General features: G+C 44.7%; 1 protein-coding gene across 1 annotated transcript in view; it reads right to left on the bottom strand.

Annotated features, from left to right (window-relative positions):
- The window catches only part of LOC308290540 (protein bicaudal D homolog 2-like), a 93,239-nt gene that overhangs the window by 32,111 nt on the left and 41,158 nt on the right, over positions 1-19,970 (bottom strand). Inside the window, exon 3 of the mRNA XM_080732425.1 lies at positions 267-419. Coding sequence (XP_080588551.1) covers positions 267-419 — 153 coding nt within the window. The remainder of the gene's footprint in view (positions 1-266; positions 420-19,970) is intronic.

The following is a 19,970-nucleotide window of genomic DNA, read 5'->3' as shown; positions in this document are numbered from 1 at the left end:
TAAGCGTTGACTGACTTTTTCCTCATTAATGTTTATATCAGTGGTTCTCAGAGTGGGACTGAGTTACTAGGGCCCAAAGGTGGAGGGGCCTTAATTATTTTATACTTAGCTATTGAAAAATAGCAGATATACAAGCTTGCAGCGTGGCTGTGAGCTTGTATATCTGCTAATTTTCAATAGTTAAAGCACACAATGTGAGTGAATCCTTGTTACCCAGGGCCCAGAATTTGGTGCGACACCCCTGACCACACGAGACGGTCTCTCACCTGGCTCTGCTTGAGCACAGACACCTGCTTCTGCAGGGAGATGTTCTCCTCCTCCAGCTCTGTGTAGTCCTGAAGCAGACGAGCCTCCCTGAACTTGTACTCCTTGATGTCGTCACGCAGGCCGTTCCTCTGCAGCTCCACCACCTGGCTGTTCTGTTAGAGCAGAGAGAGAGAGATGGTCAATGAGCGGTCACCGCTTCAATCTGGGGCTGAGAGGCGGCTCATAGATGATGGGATGAGTTTGTGTCACGGCAAGTCATTTAACATGGTAAATCTGATCTCAAGGATAAGGAAGTGTTGCCCATCTGGCCCCCACGTCCTTGGCATGTACAGTACGCTCGCTGCCTTGCTTGTGTGTTTGTAGTGTGTGTGTGTGTGTGTGTGTGTGTGTGTGTGTGTGTGTGTGTGTGTGTGTGTGTGTGTGTAGGCACCAGGTGTCTGTTTAGGCAGTGGGCCACCAGCCAGTGTGCTTGACTGTGAGCTGTGATGACACCACACAGAGAGTATATCAGATCCTGTGCAGGCAAGAAGAGAGGACGACAAAGGAAATCTAGAATGTGTGATGTGCTCTGGGTTTTTCAGACTGCGGTATAAAATGCAATGCATGTTTGGAATTCATCGATATTCCCGAGTGTGGGTGTCGGTGAGGTGCGACTGCAGCGCTGCAGCTACGGATGATCCACAGTTGCAGAAATTATGCTTAACGTCATGTTTTGTTATAAGGGAGCAGCACAAACGCTGGTAACATACTGTAGTGTTAGTGCATCTGCTACCTGCAATGGAAAACCTCCATTAATTAATAATATAAAGAACAGAAGAAGGGGAGCGAGAGAGAGAGAGAAAGAGAGGGAGAGAGAGAAAGAAAGAAAGACGGAAGTCTAACTTCTCTCCCTCTCCCTCTCTCTGTTATTGCAGACACACACACACACAGTGCCAGAGGGATACTGTATGCTCAGTTACCAACTTAGTTGTGCAAGCTCACAACAAGCGTAGTAGTAGTAGTAGTAACTGACTGGGGCTTTAATGCCTGCCAACTCCCCCACCCTCCTTCAAGGTAGACCCCCACCCTTCCCTTTTCGACTGCCCTGCTCCGCAATTTAAGAACCCCACAGCAGAGCAGCAGAGCCAGGTGGGAGATGTGTTAGTTAGCCCCGCAGCTGTGAGGGACTGAGGGTGAGGAGATATGCGCTGAAAGAGGCCCTCCTCGCCCCTCTCTTAGTGCGGACGAATGAACACGCACGTGTGTTAGAGAGAGACAGAGACGAGCGTTTGATATCGATCTCTGCGCACATTCGTGTCTGTATTAACTTGTACGCGCAGGTGTGTGCCGGGTGCTTTCTTTGTGTATGTGCATGTAAACTGTGTGTGTGTGTAATGTGTTGAAGAGGTGTAGCGTGTCACATCGTTTTTTGTTAGCGCAGGAGACAAAGGATTCCCTCGGCACTACGTCATGTTATCTCTGGCAACAGGTGCCAAACGGGTGTGCGTGTGCGTGTGCGTGTGTGTGTGTGTGTGTGTGTGTGTGTGTGTGTGCGTGTGTGTGTGTGTGTGTGTGTGTGAAAGACAGGAGTAAAAGAACGGCAGTCTCCATCTGTGCAGATGCCTACAGTATGCTCTGGTGTGTATGTGTGTGTGTGTGTGTGTGTGTGTGTGTGTGTGTGTGATAAGTGCCTTGCTCTCTTGATCGGACAGGACTGACCTGACCGACAGAGGGACAATTAGCATCACAATCCCGCGCCAGGTGTCCACAACCTGACACAATCCCTGCTCTCTCATCGCGTGACGTCAATCCTCACAGGCTTTCACCATGTTAAAACCTGGACCACCAGCTTAATAATATGGTAAAAGTGATTTTAATCAAGGAAAAATGTAACAGTCGCACGCTCTGGCCTCGCAAACACATTTGTCGAGGTTACTGCCAACGTTTTAATGTACCTAATGTACTAATCAAGGCACGTAATGTGTGATATTTTAAGTGATTTCAGTGATGTTATTAACCAGGACAGGCTGGACGACAGCCTGGTGGCGGCGGACAGGCCAGATGTTTATAGAGAAAGTCGGCTAAGCAGGTTAGAGGTTGGATGTCCTTGAGCGAGCCAACTTAACCCTGACCAACTGATCCTCCATTCACACTAATGCAGACAAAACTACTAAACCGTGGAAGCGTGGGCAGATAGATACAACAGTCGTGTTGCTCAAGCCACGCTGCGTGATTGAAAAGAGTAGGGATTGAATAGAACAGGGAACTGACTGATTAATGACTAGGGACGGGACGATATGAACATTTCATATCACGATTAATGTGACAAAAGAAATCACGATTTACAATATTATCGCGATAATCAAAATCCAATATCCTTGGGCAGAATGTTTGCCAAAAAATAGCAGATCTACAAGCTTGTAGCTTGTAGCTTGTAGATCGGCTATTTTTTGGCAAAGACATTTGATAGAGACTGAAAAAAAAAGACTATCAAGTACGTATATTATAAGTACCTTTTATCAATTAGAGGGTTTAAGTGGTACCGGATATGCAGCTCAGCAAGTAAAAGGTGAATTGAACCCAGTGTCCTGGCGATATCACGATAAATGAAATCGCCACGATACGATTATCGTGAGTGTTTTTTAATTCCCTATTAATGACAAGAATGGGTTTGTCTACAATTTACAATTTGCAGTAATTGTGAGGAGAGAGAAGTGGGTCTAGAAATGCCAAAAGATAAACATAATTATGATTGATTGTGCTTCACTGCGTCACTGGAGTGCCGAGTACAGATGAGTCCAGATTAACTTAGATTTGTAGCGCGTCACACAAGTGTCGGGCAAAATTTGGTATCTTCATGTCGCCACTGGCTTCCGTTTAAAATGACTTGTAGCCTGTCGCTTTGCCGCCACTAGTGTGAATGCAGCATCAGGCTACACACGTCTTATTGAAATATGCAAATAAACTAATTGGAAGTTATCTTGTTCATAAAAGTGCTCTAAAATGGATGAAAAAAACTAAAACAAACAGACAATGGAAAAACATGATTGTCAACACTGTGAAACATCCCTCTAATTTAGCTCAAGAGACTCCCTCAGTAAGAACATGGTCTGGGGAGGAAACAGGATCTTTTGAAGTGTTGCTGAATGACTCCCAGATGACGAGGCGTTCGAACACGCCGGCTCGTTAGCTGTGTGTAATTATTCATCACTGTCAGCGTGTACACACAGCTAGGATGGAGGCTGACGTTTGAAGCCGCATTAATATTCAGTAGGATTCGGGTTTGCTCATGTCCAATGAGCGCGGGCGTAGCCTGCGTCAAAGCACCATGCAGCGTTGGTGCATTACTGAATAATGCATGTGTGATTAACATAGAGATCAAGCCTGCCTCTATATACTAGAGCATATACAGCATTTTAAACATTGTAGATACTTCATCATGATGAACGTTGGAAATAGATGATCTACAAGGCCTCTGCCATCTGCGATTTCAGCTGTTTTAGAAACATTTTGAGGATTTGAACAACTTTCTGATAATTTTTTTTAGATCTTTGGCTTTTTCTTACTACACTGACACACGACATAGGAAGTCAGGGACGGGATAAACTATAGAATTGCTGTTTTTCTCCAGACGTTGTTGAATTAATTGAACTAAAAAGAAAGCAAACTTGACATGATGCTGTATGTATTCTGTGCGGTTATTTGTCTAATGCAATGCCAAGAAAACTGCACATCTGTAACTCATATAGAACTGGAAAGCGAGTCAAACTAAAATCTAATCTACAAAGCAAAGTAACATAATCATGACACCTCCAACCATGATGAATTGCTTTTTTTGTTGTTGCCCAGGACTCAGCGCCAGCTGCTTGTCTGAGGTTGCCAAAGGCATACATTGTATACCCCCACCCCACCTCCTCAACCCACCCCAAACCCATACCCCTCCATTGTCTTGTAAATAATCTATTCATTTGTTTAAAAGAAATTCTAATTTGGTATCAAACTCTCTAGCTTTGGTCACCCTGATTAATGCGTGCTGCCGCACCCTTGTTTTTCACATAACTAGATTATTATTCAGATTTCTTTCTTTCTTTCTTCTTTTTTTAAACTGGTTTTGGTTAATTTCGCAATTAATTTCTTCCATTTAACCTCCAGTAAATATTTGAACATGCAAGATGTAAGAGCAAATTGGTTGTTCATACATTGTCGCGATACACGCATATCATTACAGTCAGGCAGAAACCTTGATTTCAACTTTTTGAGTTTTTCATTTTCACTGATGAATGCCCCATGCACTACTTCATCATACAAGTAGCGAAAATAGCGCTGTGAGCTTGTATATCTGCTATTTTAGAAAAATCGTGAAAATTTGAATTTTGACCCGATTCTATAAGTGTCTTTTGAATCCTTCTAAGATTTTTTGAAAAACCTATGTTTCTATGTCAGCAATCTGGCTAGCCATCGTCAAAGAAAAGGTCTTTTTCACTTAAATGGAGCTCAGTTGGTCTGTTCTTGAGAGACTACTATGTCAGTGGTTCTCAAACTTTTTCATGTGAAGGACCCCAAAAATGATATTTATTTGGCCACGGACCCCCATTCAACATATTTTGTTCCAGGAACCACCCAGAAGCAAAATTTGAGTTGCAAACGTTCGCTTTGAAAATACGTATATTCAAAGATTTGCACACATTTTCACGACTTTCTCAAAAATAGCAGATCTACAAGCTCGCAGCGCGGCACTCGGTGCCGCGCTGTGAGCTTGTATATCTGCTATTTTTCACTGGTTAAAGCGTTCAATAATTCTAGGCCTTAAAATAACGCTAAAAAGGAACGGCTTTGGACATACAAGGTTTCCACAGCCGACAGCGGCGATAATACTGTAACACCACAATTTGTTTTAAAAAGAGCACAAAAAAAGCAGTGCCAGCTGTTGGGACAGGCCTGTTCCTGGTCAAGGTCACACGTCTAAGCTGCAGGGTCGTACGGACCACCACTAACTGTGATTAGAAACCTCCTCCTCCCAAACTGATTACCATGCAGCCCCCCATGCACGCTCTGACCTTTGATCCCGCTACTCCAAACAACACGGAGGGGGTCCTCGGAGCCCGGGAGGAGGGGCATGGGTCCGCGTGACACAAGCTGATTGGTTGTCAACGCCAGGGGGGAGGGAGGGGTTATGGTGGCTGTGTGTGTGTGTGTGTGTGTGTGTGTGTGTGTGTGTGTGTGTGTGTGTGTGTGTGTGTGTGTGTGTGTGTGTCCGCCTGTCCTAAATATGTGAATAACATTTACTCAGCCGAGGGACTTGGAACCCCTGGGAATGTGTTACAGTGTGTGTGGTATGGTGTGTGTGTGTGCTATTGGTATTGTGTGTGTGGTATTACAGTATGTGTGGGTGCGTGCGTGCGTGTGTGTGTGGTATTATGTGTGGGTGTGTGACAGAGGGTCGAAGGCTGGGTCAATGTGTCGTGGGGGTCCTAATTTTTAAGTGACAGCTGACGTTTCACCTTTAGACATGTCATTATTAAAGGGATGTTGTTCGTTGACGGACAAAGACGTGTTTTGGTTAGTGAAGACCCACCCACGCACCTGTGACCCTGCCCCCGACACGCACACGCTTGAACAAATTATCTGATCATTGTCACATAATTTTTAATCATGTTTCTGTGTAGCTCCCTAACCATTGTGTGAGTGTGTGTGTGTGTGTGTGTGTGTGTGTGTGTGTGTGTGTGTGTGTGTGTGTGTGTGTGTGTGTGATCTATACATAGATCCTATGCCTACCATCCTGACTGACACAGGGGAGGGGACCATAGTGGAGTAATGGACCCTGTGCTGCCTGATGCCGACAACACGGAAGCAAGTGTCCAGAGATTCTAAATCAGGGGTCTTCAACTTTTTCAGGCCGAGGACCCCTTAGTCGAGAGAGATGAAGAAGCAGGGACCCCTACAACCCAGAGATTCCATATGGTTTCATCGTTTGACGGCACAATCATCAGTGTATTTTGGATTCATGTCAATTTGTGTTTTCAGATATTTAACCACTTGAACCATCAATACTTCATAAACTTGACCTTTTACTCTGTACTTGGTCTGCTCCTTTTCTCCTTTACACCAAACCTCTTTTCTGAAAATAGCCGATCTACAAGCTCTGCGAGGCGTTGTGAGCTTGTAGATTTGCTATTTTTGGCTAAAGTTCTCAGAATATGGACGCTAGGGTTCAAGTGGTTAATATAAAAAAACTAGAAAAAAAAAGTTTCTATCAAACAAAGATTTGGAGGACCCCCTGTAGTAACTCTGAGGACCCCCTAGGGGTCCCGGACCCCCTGTTGAAGACCCTTTCTATCGGCCTTAAGCGGCAGAAGCAAAGCAGCAACGACACAGACGTCTTTTGCTACTTCGTCCACCTCCTACACTTCAGTGCCTAGACTCTCCCACCCACATGCACACATATTGACCTTCACAGCGGCCACACAGACACAGAGCCCGGGCTTGCTCGAAATGAAAAAAATAACCGAGTGGATGATGAGGAGAGCGGACGCTCGATTCTTTCGAGGTTGCCATGATGATCTAGGTCAGTATGTCAGGGGTCAAACCGCCTTCCAGTCATCCGTACACTGGCTGGTCTACTGCAGTGATTCTCAACCTTTTTTCATTACCGACAGGACCGCCATTTCCCACAATTCCTTTTTAATCTCTGGGACCCCCATCTATACTGTCAAATAATCAATGTTAGTTTAACTCTGAGGGCTCTATTTTCGTCCATGCCTTACCCTTTATCCCTAACGTTTTTTGCAATTTCTTACCGTTTAGATATATTTTTTAAATAGTTCAGATAGCTGCTCTACAAGCTCACTACGTGTGATCAACAGTATTTGTGGGTTAGGTTTTTGTGGGTATTTGTGGGCTCGCCTGAAAGGCGAGAACACTATGTTATCTCCCAAGTTCCGCCACGACAGTACAAAGGCAGGGCCCTTAGCCAATGAGGTGCAATTGAGGTGCGGAAAATCTGGAAGTGGTGTTAGCTGGAGTATTGGACATGACAGTTAGCACGCTGCCTGCAGAATATAGTCACGAGCGAGCCCACACTGTTTCGTAGGAACAGTATTTCTAGTTTAGAATGTTTTTCAAAATAGTAAAACAAGGCAAAGAGGTTTAGGGATAAAGGTTAAGGCATGGACGAAAATATGGTTCTGAGAGTGTAGAAATGGAACCAAACGACCCGAAAGGGTCCAATTGGTTCCACTTCTACACTCTCCGTCTCAGTTACAGACCCATGAAGGTTACATTTCGCCCCTCTGGTGGTCCCCTCCCCGGACCCTGCTCACCCGAGGTAGAGCACCAGGCGGTCTACTGTACCCACTGTACCGTTTGAACCAACCTCCAGCTTTCTGCCAGAAATCTTCTTTTCAGCATTAAAAACGGCTTTTGACAGCATATGCAGGCTTATCCAGCTTAAAGTCTCAGCAAAAATTCAGAAGTATTTCTCAATGTGTTTGAGCTTCTCAAAAAAAGAAAAGAAAAAAAGAAAAAGAAAATACCAGCTCTATAGAAACGGTCTGAAAATCACGGTGGAAAGAGTTTAAGGGTTTAAGAGTTTAACACAGCTGCAGATTAGGTACTGTATGTTTTAATACTTTGGAGTCATTAAGCGCAGAGCAGAGACTTTACCAGAGAATCAGGCATCAATATATTAATCTTTTCCCCCTCTACCTTCCTTCCACAGAAAGTACTGCAGACTCCCAGATGGCTCGGAATGAGATTATACCGATACTGTATGACAACTCAGACAAGCTCAATATCTACCTCTTCTACACTTTCTCTCTCTCTGCCGTTTCTTCAAGCTCCCTCACTCCACTAACCTCCATTTCACTCAAGGGCTGTCTTTCCCAGGGACGTGCAGAGAATTTTAGAGAGGCAGGGGCTGAAATTTCTAAAAGGGCCTTTTGGTTAAAATATCGAAAATAGCAGACTATATGTCGGCTATTTTCAGTGTTTGATACCACACTGAACTAAGCATAACTAGTAAGACACCCAAGGGTGGAATGCGACCTCAGGGTGACATGCAACCTCGGGCGAGGTCGCGCCAATTCTTGACAATCTGGCCAACCACAGCGTTTCTCTGACGATTCTAGTTGTTGTCATTCTGGGGGGAGTTTGTTCATGTTTTTGTGAGGGTATCAACCCTAGGAGCTCAGCACACTCACAGAATCATGGCACACTCACAGAATCAATGTTATGCCCATACATGGAGTTCCCTGACTATGTTATGTCAAAACATGCCCATATGTGGACATTACCAAATATGGGCATTTCCAGATATGTCCTTAATATTGATAACATTGGGACAGGGATCTCCATATATGGGCATGAAACATATGTTAATTAGTAAAGCCAAGCTTAGGTTTGATGCCTTGGGATTTCTATATTTGGACATAAGTGTGTACCCAACAGGGTTGTTAGGGTTACTTTTAAAAAGGAATCCCCTACAGTTACAAGTTACTTGCAAAGATAATGTAGTCAGTAACGTAATCTGATTATCACAATTTAAAAATAACTACTAGTTACTTTCAGTTACTTTTGGATTACTGTTTAGCAAAACTCGCTTTAATTAAATAAAACAAGTTTTACCATTGATAACTAGACAAGAATATTGAGCCATCAGAAATCCCCATATATGGGCATAAAGGGATTTTGCTTTTGGGAATGCCCATCTATGGCATTTTTATTTTATTTTATCCTTTATTAATAAAAATACATGTATGTATCCATATACATATGGAGTTCAATATTGATGTTTTTGGAGAAGGTATGTTGTAAATGTATGCTACTTAGTAAGGGGCCTCGGGTTAGATACTCTTTGTATGGCCTCTGGAGGTCCTTGGCGTCGGTTAGTAGTATGCCCAGCACATAAGATGTGGGACGTCACAAAGCCTGCGGCCATGTATCATTTTCCATCAGGCCTGTTGGTTTTCACGCTCCAGTGCGGCGTTCATGCGCTGCAAGTCAATGGCAGACTTGGCAGTCAGACAGACAGCCATTGACTCCGGCCTAACAATGGCTACTTTCTATGACGGTAGTCCCATATGACATGATGGACTGGACTATCTCCATATATAGTGTTATCCACATTTCGTGTAGCTGCCCTGTACAGGAAGTGATGTCACAACTCGCTGACATCACACTGACATCACAGAGGCTTCGGAAGGACGGTCACGAGGCTTCGGACACTCAAGCGACACGATTCTTCAGAGTATATGCGACCTTCGGTCGCAATCAAGTCAATACTGGAAGTGTGGCGTATAGCATGGGTTTCTACACAGAGAGGGCAATTCTTTCAACATAAGATGCTGCATTCAAGTTCAGGAGAGTTTGGACAAGGCAATTCTCTTGAACGCTGCCTTCAGTTATGGCATGGAAAGAGGGGGCATTTGCATTTCTTTCACCATTAGTAAAAACTGCATTCATGGTCTGGAGAGGGCGCTTTTTATGGACAGGTAAAAGGGCAGGGGCTCAAGCCCCCTTTGATGTCTATGTGTGCACGTGCCTGGTCTTTCCCGCTCTTTACTGTCTCCCTCTCTTCTCTCTCCCTCTATCATCTCTCTCTCTTCCTCTGCTGTCCTCAATCTCTCTCACTCCACTGACCTCCATTTCAGTCAAATGCTCGCTGTCTTTAACTCCCCCCTCTCTCTCTCTCTTCATTGCTTTTCCGTAGGGAGTGCGTGTGTGCGTCAGTTAGCTTTTACAGTCGGCACATCGGCCCACGGTTGAATTCCTTCGTCTGGCAGACAGACAGTTAGTCCCATCAGACAGATCTATCTATCACATGGACGTTCTGGGGACAGGCAGAAGCAGCTCTTTGATCTACAGCCCCGACAGTCGGGATTCAATCAGGACATGAGAAAAACAGGAAAGATCCCGTGAAACGGAGTTGTCTTCCACGTCGGCCCACCGTTAAATCGGATGCTGCCAAGCGGGCAGGCCAGGCCTGCACTGTGATCATCTTCAAGAGAGACGAGAAGAGAACCCCCATTGTATCCTTAACCACTAGAGACCTGCTGTAGCAACCCATATTTTGGAAATGCTAGTGTAGAGTCCTGAATCTCCTGATGGACCCTGGTCCAAGCAGTGGTTTTCAACCCGTGGACGACCAGTGGTCCTTGAGGGGGTTCCAGCTAAATGATGGAGGGCCGGTAACCTCACTGGTCCATTTGGTTTCATTTTACGCTCTCAATGGTTAAGTTATTGTTAAACATCTGCGTTACTTAATATACCAGAAGTCTACACAATTATTATTTTCTACACAGTTATTTTGATCAACGCTGGCCTGTTTTCTCTCCTATGGTAGCAACATCAATACAGCATTGTAGTATTTCTACTTGTAGATCGACTATTCTCAGCGAATTAAGCGATTCATTGATTGTACAGAGTTGAGAGTGAAACACTAGCGGACCTGGTACAGAGCCCTGGGGCACTTCAGTCAAGCCAATTATTTCCAATCCCCTTTTTTTCTCCCCAATCTAGTTATTATGCCAATTAATTCCTCCCACTGCTTTCCACCTGGCAGTGAGGAGCCCCCATCGGGGGTCCGTAGCGCCTCCTCCGTCCTATGCAGCCCACCCCAGGCTGTAGGAGTACACAGAGTATCACTTTAGCTATTGAAAAATAGCAGATATACAAGCTCACAGCGCGGCACCGAGTGCCGCGCTGCGAGCTTGTAGATCTGCTATTTTTGAAAATGTGTGCAAATCTTTTTGAATATTATGCAGTTTTTAAGCGAACATTTTTGCTTCTGGGGGGTCCCTGGAACGAAATATCTTGAGATGGGGGTCCGTGGCCAAATACATTATCATTTTGGGGGTCCTTCACATGAAAATATATGAGCACCACTGACATAGAAGGATTTGAAATATTCAGACTCTGCACACATGTTCATGATTTTTCAAAAATAGCAGATCTACAAGCTCGCAGCGCGGCACTCGGTGCCGCGCTGTGAGCTTGTATATCTGCTATTTTTCAATAGCACAAAATGTGAGTGAATCCCAGGGCTCAGAATTTGGTGCGACAACCTTGGGAGTACATGCAGGGATATATCAGCCTCCCCTCCCAACTTCCCTCACTGTGTTCATATAGACTCATGTCCAAGCCGGATGCACCGCACTAGTGGACAGTGAGGTGAGTTACATGTTATATTGTGAGCAGTGAATACTTTGTGTTGCTAGATTGAGTTTGAACGCTGAGAACACGTTGTAGATAAGGTTAGAATGTAGGGAGTAGTTACAGGTTGAAGGCCACACAGCTGCCAGCAGAAGAGTGGGCCTTTGTTTTACCATTCAAATGTTTTAGCCAATTATAAGCTAACAGTCAGGAAGAGGGAGTCAGTCTTGTCTTGTGTGTTTGTGTAAGACGTACAGTATGTATGTATATGTGTGTAACTGTTAATAAATGTTTTCTATTATCTTTTAACATCGTATCTGAGTCAAGGTTTGCTGTTAATACACCAGCCACACAGATATGGGCCATGTCTTGGCCATCTGGCCAGTGATGTATATCAGGGATCTTCATATGGGCATAAAAGGGATTCTGGGGAATACCCATACATTTACGTAGGTGATGTCACCTGTGATGTCAAAGTGATGTGTCAGGGGAACGACAGTGTCAGGCGTTATAGACAGACAGACAGAGATACGGAAAGATGTGCCGGTTTTCATAGTTAACTGCGACCTACGGACACAACTAATTATAGGGTTTAAGTAGCTTGTAGATCTGCTATTCTCAGTGTGCCACACACCTGGCCGCAACAAAATACAAATCAAACCTTAGAGCCGAGTAGTGGTGGGTGAGCGAACGATTTTGTTCATGTTCGCGCAATGATCCGTTCAAATGATTCGTTCACATTCATCGTTCAGTAGCGCTACTGTCTAGTGAAAAACGCTATCGCGGGAGAGTTATTATTATGTCGTATGCATACGTACAGCCTGCCCGTCCTGGAGGGGAACGGGGGAGCATGAACAAAAGCGTGAACGTAACAGTTTCAGGGTGTGAACGATTTCATTCCTGTCCACTGCAATGAAGTAGTTCTTTTGAACGAATCGATCACGAACGACCCGTCATTAGAGCCGAGGAATGATGAACCTCTGGGGCTGTCGGGGTGAAAGCAGATCTCCTTTTATCCGCCTCTTTGCTGCAAGCGGTGTCATTCTATACAACCCTACCCACAATGCATTAGGGAAAAGGGGGGGAGGTGAGACACATTCAAGGTCATGAGGTTTTTCCAATGAGACAAAAAGACTGCAAAGGGAAAAGTGTTGCGCTCAGAGTGCTGGCGAGTGTGTGCGAGACACACACAGTGATGAACGCAAATCAGTGATGCTTTGCATGCCTTGAGGTCATTTAGATGAGAATAGAAAACCGAACGTGACCATGTTGGCACGCATTCGTTTGAGTGAATGTGTGTGTATGTGAGTGTGCATGCGTGTGTGTGTGTGTGTGCGTGGTGCGCGCGTGCGTGCATTCATTTCGGAGCATGGGTTGCATGCCCAAGAGCTGTTGATTTAGCACCATGTCATCGATCGAGCATGAAAAACTACTCGGTAGCCGCTGGAATCTGGGAGGGCTTAAAAAAAACAAATCAAACACGACACGCTTTCAGGGTCTCCTCTCCTAAGCCGAGGCCAAAAGGCAAAACACCATTAGGGATCAATGGCAAAATCTTTTAAATGTCTTTGGGAGACGGGAGCTAAAAATAACCATCAATCTGTCGAACCACTGACACAGTGATCTTTATGAGGGCGTCCAGATTAAACAGCAGGGGAGAAAACATCTGGACTTTTAAAGCAGAATCACCCCAGTAAACACATTCCATTCAGGAGCACCAGATCATGTTTCTGGTTGTCAATTACAAATCGTAAAAGGCAACGATACATTGCCCTGGGCAATATATCGTCCCATATCGTTACCCATATTGTTGCCTTTTGCTACACTTAAGACTATTAAATAACGGGAAGTGCGGGAAGCGGGAACCCAATAGCACTTAAAGGTGATACACCATGCATTTAAAAAGTATTTATGTCACATTGTTTATGTCCCAAAAACGTTTTTCAAAAGGTTTGAGGCTAAATTACCACTCCTGAATAGAGAGCCTCTCTCATTTTTGAATGGCTCTCAGAGCATTTCAGCTGCAGTACCACCTTTGGCCTGAACTGCGCCACCCCCCCAAAATCTTTTTGAAAAAAAAATTTGTATTGAAAAAAAGAATTTTTTTTTTTTTTTTTGATGATGACGTCACAATCGGCAGATGACGTCACAATCGGCAGCAAATCTGGATAGCCTGTTTTGAGAACCCGTGGGATACTTTTAACCTTCGCCTTCTCAAAACCAGAGAAAGACACAATGGTCAGAAATGGGACTTTGTGAGGATAGAAGGTGCTAGTGGGACCCCAAAAAAAGGTTTTAAAATAAGTGAAATTTCATGGTGTATCACCTTTAAAACCAATGAGTGATATTGACTTGTTGTTATTATGCAGTTTTCTTTTGAATAATGCTTAGTTTTCACTGTTGTAAAACTTAAAATATTGAATTTTGAAATGTGTACGGTAATATCGTATATAGTATCGATATATTTGGCATAAATACCGAGATATGAAATTTTGTCCATATCATGCAGCCCCTAAAACTCAAAACATTTGACAATGTCGACTGTCAAAACACCTCAAAATCGTACCAAACACTTCAGGCACACTTCATGAAAATTCTATTCTGATGGTGTTCTCACTTCAGTGTACATATTGTAATATAGGTCAAATGGATTTGTCCCATAGGCTAATCTCCCACATAGTCCCATGAATACATGCATAGGGAGACTAAATGGGTTAAGCTAATCATCTGAGCAACCCCCAAAATATTTTGGTCCCGACCCCCATTTTGGGAACCAATGACTGACCTAGACCACCTCTAGTCTAGACCAGCTCCAGACCACCACAAACAAGGGGACTCTATCTATACCATTTCATTCTAATTCACTCAACAGAGCTTGTTCTCCTCCCTCCTATGACAGGTCTATAATCCCTCCAAGTTGACGGGTAATAAAGAAATTAGCAGAGATGCTTAATGGCTGAGAGCTCCATTCACAGTGCCAATGAGGCGGAAAAATCCCAATAACGTTTAACAGCTGAATGACTTCCTCATTACAGTGATTGACAAAAGCAGAACTGTACTGTCAGGGGGATAAAACCGTCCCAACAATGGGACTGGAAGAGGTTGACAGCTGAAAACATACGGCACAGAGCAAGCTACTGTACATGTGCCAAGATGACCCTAAAACAGGGGTCTTCAACGTTTTCAAGCCAAGGACCCCTTAGTTGAGAGAGAGAGAGATGAAACAGGGACCCTGACAACCTGTTCATAGATTCCATATACCGGTAGTTTATTGTTTGACAGCGCAATCATCAGTGTATTTTGGATTCATGTCAATTTGTGTTTTCAGATATTTAACCACTTGAACTGTCAATACTTTATAAACTTGACCTGTCACTCTGTACTTAGTCTGCTCTTTTTCCCCTCTACACCATAAGCTCTTTGCCAACAATAGCTGATCTACAAGCTCACAACGCCTCGCGAGTTCTGAGAATATGGACGCTAGGGTTCAAGTGGTTAATATAAAAAAAAAAGAGAAAAAAGTTTCTATCACTCAAAGATTTGGAGGTCCCCCTGTAGTAACTCTGGGGACCCCCTGTTGAAGACCCCTGCCCTAAAAGCATACCATCCTACTGTGCTGTTAAGTAGAGTGAGATGTTTGAGTGATACTACCATTGAGGAGATAATATAGATTCATGCAAAAGCGTGAACAGAAAGCAAAGAAAGACAGATGGGACTGCACTGATCCTTTGATAAAAAAAAAAAAAAGATGTATCTAAATCCCTCAGACGCTGGCAAAGGGAATCTCCGTCTTTGCACGGAGCTGTAGGCACTAGGCAGTAGTGTGTTGTTCAGCGAAGACACACTCCTCGCCGCATCACATGAGATTGAATTTAATGGAGTCACGCCCGTTAGTCTGCGCCTCCTTACAATGTTACTGGCTCATTGTGCGGCGTCTAATCCTGTCGACTGCACCGTGGCACAAGCTGATCAGCCTCCAGGGCCTACTACACGCTAGGGAAGGGTTGCACTTCAGTGACTACAGGGGAGGATTATACTGTACCCAACAAAAACCGTTAAACATTGACGATCCAGTTAAAAAATATGGCTATAAGCAATTGATTGTCGGCTTTGACTTGTTATTCATTCTGTCTGGTTCACGCAAATGAAGAAAAACAACGCGCAGTGAAACATTAAATAAACCCATCAGCGGGGCGATATACCGGCAGAGAGTCTGTACTCTCTAGTGACTGATGGTGATGCGTTTAACTGGGTCAGTGGGGTCAACAATGAGCCATTATCAAGTTTATGAACCAGTACACCACAGATATTCACCTTAAATCACATAAGGAACATAATATACTTTATAGTAGTCTCCATGTCAACTAAGGCCTGGGGCCTAGGCTGTGTCAAAGCCGCTACTACTGCTCCTGCCATGTGCTTTACACCTATAGCCTCGCAGGCCATCCCGAGCTACGTCATCAGTCACCAATGTGCTTACTTTCTCGGTCTGGTGTCCCTCCCATCGAGCCTCTTTATTAGAACTTGGGTTTCTAATTTCCAATCAAATGGCTGCGCTCCTGATTGGTCGAGGGGCTGCTACAGCTCTCGCATTTTGTAAACAAACATGGCGGACCCCATGTCCGACGCGAGTTCACAAATCGCAAATAAAAGCTGCATTAAGCGAAGTTTTATCTGAAATCAACGGCATCTCATAAGTTAAAAACGAACAACAGTTTGCACCTTTGGAATTTCTGTCTGGAAAAGACGTATTTGCTGTTCTGCCGACGATGTTTTAATGCGCTGGTGGCTACTGACTGGACCTGTCAGTCAAAGTGAGTAACTACGTCATCGCGTAATGCGTTGTCTATGGAGGACTCCCAGACTCTCCCCTGGGAGAGTCTGGCTGTTGCGAGGCTACTTTACACCACCTAGAGCAGCCGTCTCTGTAGACATGTAAGCGGAGAGTAAAACAAGCCTCGACACAAAAGGCTACAGTTGGAAGAACCCAACTGGTCTGCTCCATTTCATGACGAAAATTGAGTCACTCAACGCGATTAGCTGAGCTGTCCCAGAAGAAACGTGGCGTCGGCACCACTGTGGCGTATTTACTCTCACTAAGCCTTTTCTCTCCTCTAACGGATTCTCTCCCTCGTCCTTTTATACCAATTCCATTCCCTCTCTCTCTCTCTCTCTCTCTCTCTGTGTGTCAGCAGGGGTGTCGCACCAAATTCTGGGCCCTGGGTACAAGGATCCACTGCGTTATTTTGTGCTTTAACTATTGAAAAACAGCAGATCTACAAGCTCACAGCACGGCACCGAGTGCCGCGCCGCGAGCTTGTAGATCTGCTATTTTTGGAAAATCGTGAAAAAAGTCCCTGAAGGTTTTTTGAAAAACCCATGTTTCTATGTCAGTGGTGCTCAAACCTTTTCATGTGAAGGACCCCCAAAATGATATGTATTTGGCCACGGACCCCCATCTCAAAATATTTAGTTCCAGGGACCCCACCCAGAAGCAAAATTTGAGTTACAAATGTTCGCTTAAAAAAAACATACATTCAAAGATGTGCACACATTTTCACGACTTTTCAAAAATAGCAGATGTACAAGCTCGCAGTGCGGCACTCGGTGCCGCGCTGCGAGCTTGTATATCTGCTATTTTTCAATAGCTAAAGTATAAAATAATTAAGGCCCCCTCCACCTTGGGCCCTAGTAACTCAGTCCCACTTCCCCCCCTTTGTGACGCCCCTGTGTGTCAGGCTGCCTCTACTCTACTCTCCTCTCCTTCCCTCCGCATTCAGACTAATCTGAAAACCGGGGCGACAAAGGCTCCTTTCAGCGTTTCCGCGCGGGGCCACAATGCCAGCCTCAGTGTCCCTGCGCCCGCCATCCGCCTGCCACCCTCGCCCCCGCCTAGCACCCATACAAATGCCACGGGAAGAGTGTCATTATCTCTCCCATACAACAAGAACGATTAGCACCCTCGTATCTCATCAATCAGAGCTGGCACTGGGTGTGTGTGTGTGTGTGTGTGTGTGGTCACACAATGGTCACAGCAGCACCTGCAGAATGACCTGCGAACGTGACACCAGCACAGCACCAGTGACTCCCGCCACTTAAAGGACAACTTTTTTTTTTTTTTTTTTTTTTTAAGATTTTGTTTTGGGGCTTTTTATGCCTTTATTTGATAGGATAGTAGACTGACAGGAAATGGGGAGAGAGATGGGGAATGACATGTGGCAAAGGTCGTCCGAATCGGGAATCGAACCGGCGACACCAGCAGGCATCATAGCCTAGTATGTGGTATGCGTCTTGACCACTCTGCCAGCGGGCGCCCCACAACTTTGTTTTTTTACAACAACGGTTCATCATGTAGAATGTAAGAAAAGGCGAGTGTTAACATGTTTTCATTTACTTTGAGATTTTTATTTCAGTGGATGCAGGCATGCGTACACGTGGCTATATATGCATTTTTAGACACAATAAGCCAGCGATTTCTTCATTACTATTTACAGTAACACTACTAGCCTCCATGAGTCACATGAAAGATTGCGGTGCGTCTTGGGAATGGGCTTATCGTGTGTAAAAAATAATTTCAGCCGCTTGTACGCATTCCCCCAGCCACTAAAATCAAACTATTAAAATCTCTAACGATAGAAAGGAGTAAATGAAAACATTTCAACACTCATCCATTATTTTCTAAAATTACAATCTAAAATATGAACCCTTGTTCACAAATTGTCCTTTAAGTCAGTCACACTGTGACTGTCTGACTTAACCACATGAACTCTAGCGTCGCTACTCCGGGATGAACAGATCGGAGAAATGATCTAGAAGCTTACAGTGCGTTGTGAGCTTGTACAGTAGAACTTTTTGGCAAAGATATTTAGCGTTGACGGGAAAAAAAGTAGGTGGCCTAGTAGTATAGAGCCGTGGTAGACTCTGGTCATGGTCTAAGTGGTTTAAAAACACTTGTTTCTAAGAACTGGTGACTTACACGTCCCTCTTGATTTAATAAGAAGATGTTCAAAAGCACTGTATTGTTAAATTGGACTTTAAGACGAATCATGTCCTTTTAAAGAGGGATCATGTGCTCTTAATGCAGGGAATAATGGATCTGGTGTGTTTGTACAGAAGAGGCTTAGCGGTCACATCACAAACGGACCCTGGTTCACAAGCGAAACGAGCTAGCGCTGTTTGGAAAAGCCAAAGAAACTGTCCCGAATGAAGCCAGTCTGTCTCATACCCTAAGACCAAGGCCTGAGTAGAAATTGACCTATTTAATAGTGGAGAGTCATTAAAGGCCTTTATTTTCTGGTCCTTCCATAATTTCTGAACGAAATTTTAAATAATCATGTATTTTAAATCAATTAGTTTGATTAACTGTCGCACCCCTAGTCCTTATCTGCAGTGGAAAATAAGTAAAGCAATTAGAGTCAAGTTGAGTCGAGTTGGAAGCATGCAGAAGTGGAATAGAGACTCCTCTGCCTCTTGTTATTAGCTGATGCTTCAAAACGTCTCCTTAATATTCTACCCTTGACCTGGACTGTCAGAGAGGGGTCTCAACACATCAAAGACACACATCTAAGGAGGCAGCGCAGCCCGATCTCTCATCTCTCCATCAGGCTCGTTCAAAGCCTCCGGACTGACCGCTCTCACAGGGGGTTCAACCTTTGGAGCCCTGTTAATTCAATCCCTTCAACGCCAGCTCCGACACATAAAGTGTACGTGTACTGTACGCGCGCGCGCACACACACACACACACACACACACACACACACACACACACACACACACACACACACACACACACACACACACACACACACACACACACACACACACACACACACACACACACACACACACACACACACACACACACACACACACACACACCGCTCTGTGCTCTAATTCTCTCTGAATGAGGTCAATTAGCTTTGATTGGAAGTGACAGAACAATGCAAGGGGCTGGCAGTGGATGAGTGGCCAGTCAAGGGGCCGGAAGGTTCCTGGTTCAATCCCAGGCAATTCCTGGCTTCATGCTGAAGTATCCTCGAGTTAAATCGCTGAACCCCTAACTGCCTAATTGATCCCCACGAGATCGGTTCCTTGTATGGTTGCCTCCACCATCGGTGTGGGAATGTATGTGTGTACCGGTATGTGCGTGTGTGTGCGTTTACGCGTGTTTGTATGTGTGTGTGTGTGTGTGTGTGTGTGTGTGTGTGTGTGTGTGTGTGCACGCGCATGTGTGTGCGCGTGTGTGTGTGTGTGTGTGTGTGTGTGTGTGTGTGTGTGCGCGCGCGTGTGTGTGTGTAATGCAGCGCACCCAGCAAAGCACTTTGGATAAAAGGCGCCATAGAAAATGTAGACCATTTACCAAGACAATGTCTAAAGTGGGGCACAGACAATAGTGGTTCCCATTATGATGGCTGGGTAATGTCTGAGAGCGCAGAATAAATATATGAGTGCTGTCATATTGGAAGGGGGTGTTTGTTGTTAAGTCGAGGAATCTGTGCAGTGATTCAATCAATGGAAGGGCTCTAGAGCCCCTTTCTACTTGGTTGCGTGCATGCCGTACACAAGCTCACGACCAA

This window comes from Nannobrachium achirus (genome assembly GCF_963921795.1).
Source record: "Nannobrachium achirus genome assembly, chromosome: 9".
NCBI classification, from domain to species: Eukaryota; Metazoa; Chordata; class Actinopteri; order Myctophiformes; family Myctophidae; genus Nannobrachium; species Nannobrachium achirus.
The sequence above is the reverse complement of the archived record's forward strand: the minus strand, read 5'-3'. Positions and strand labels throughout refer to the sequence as shown.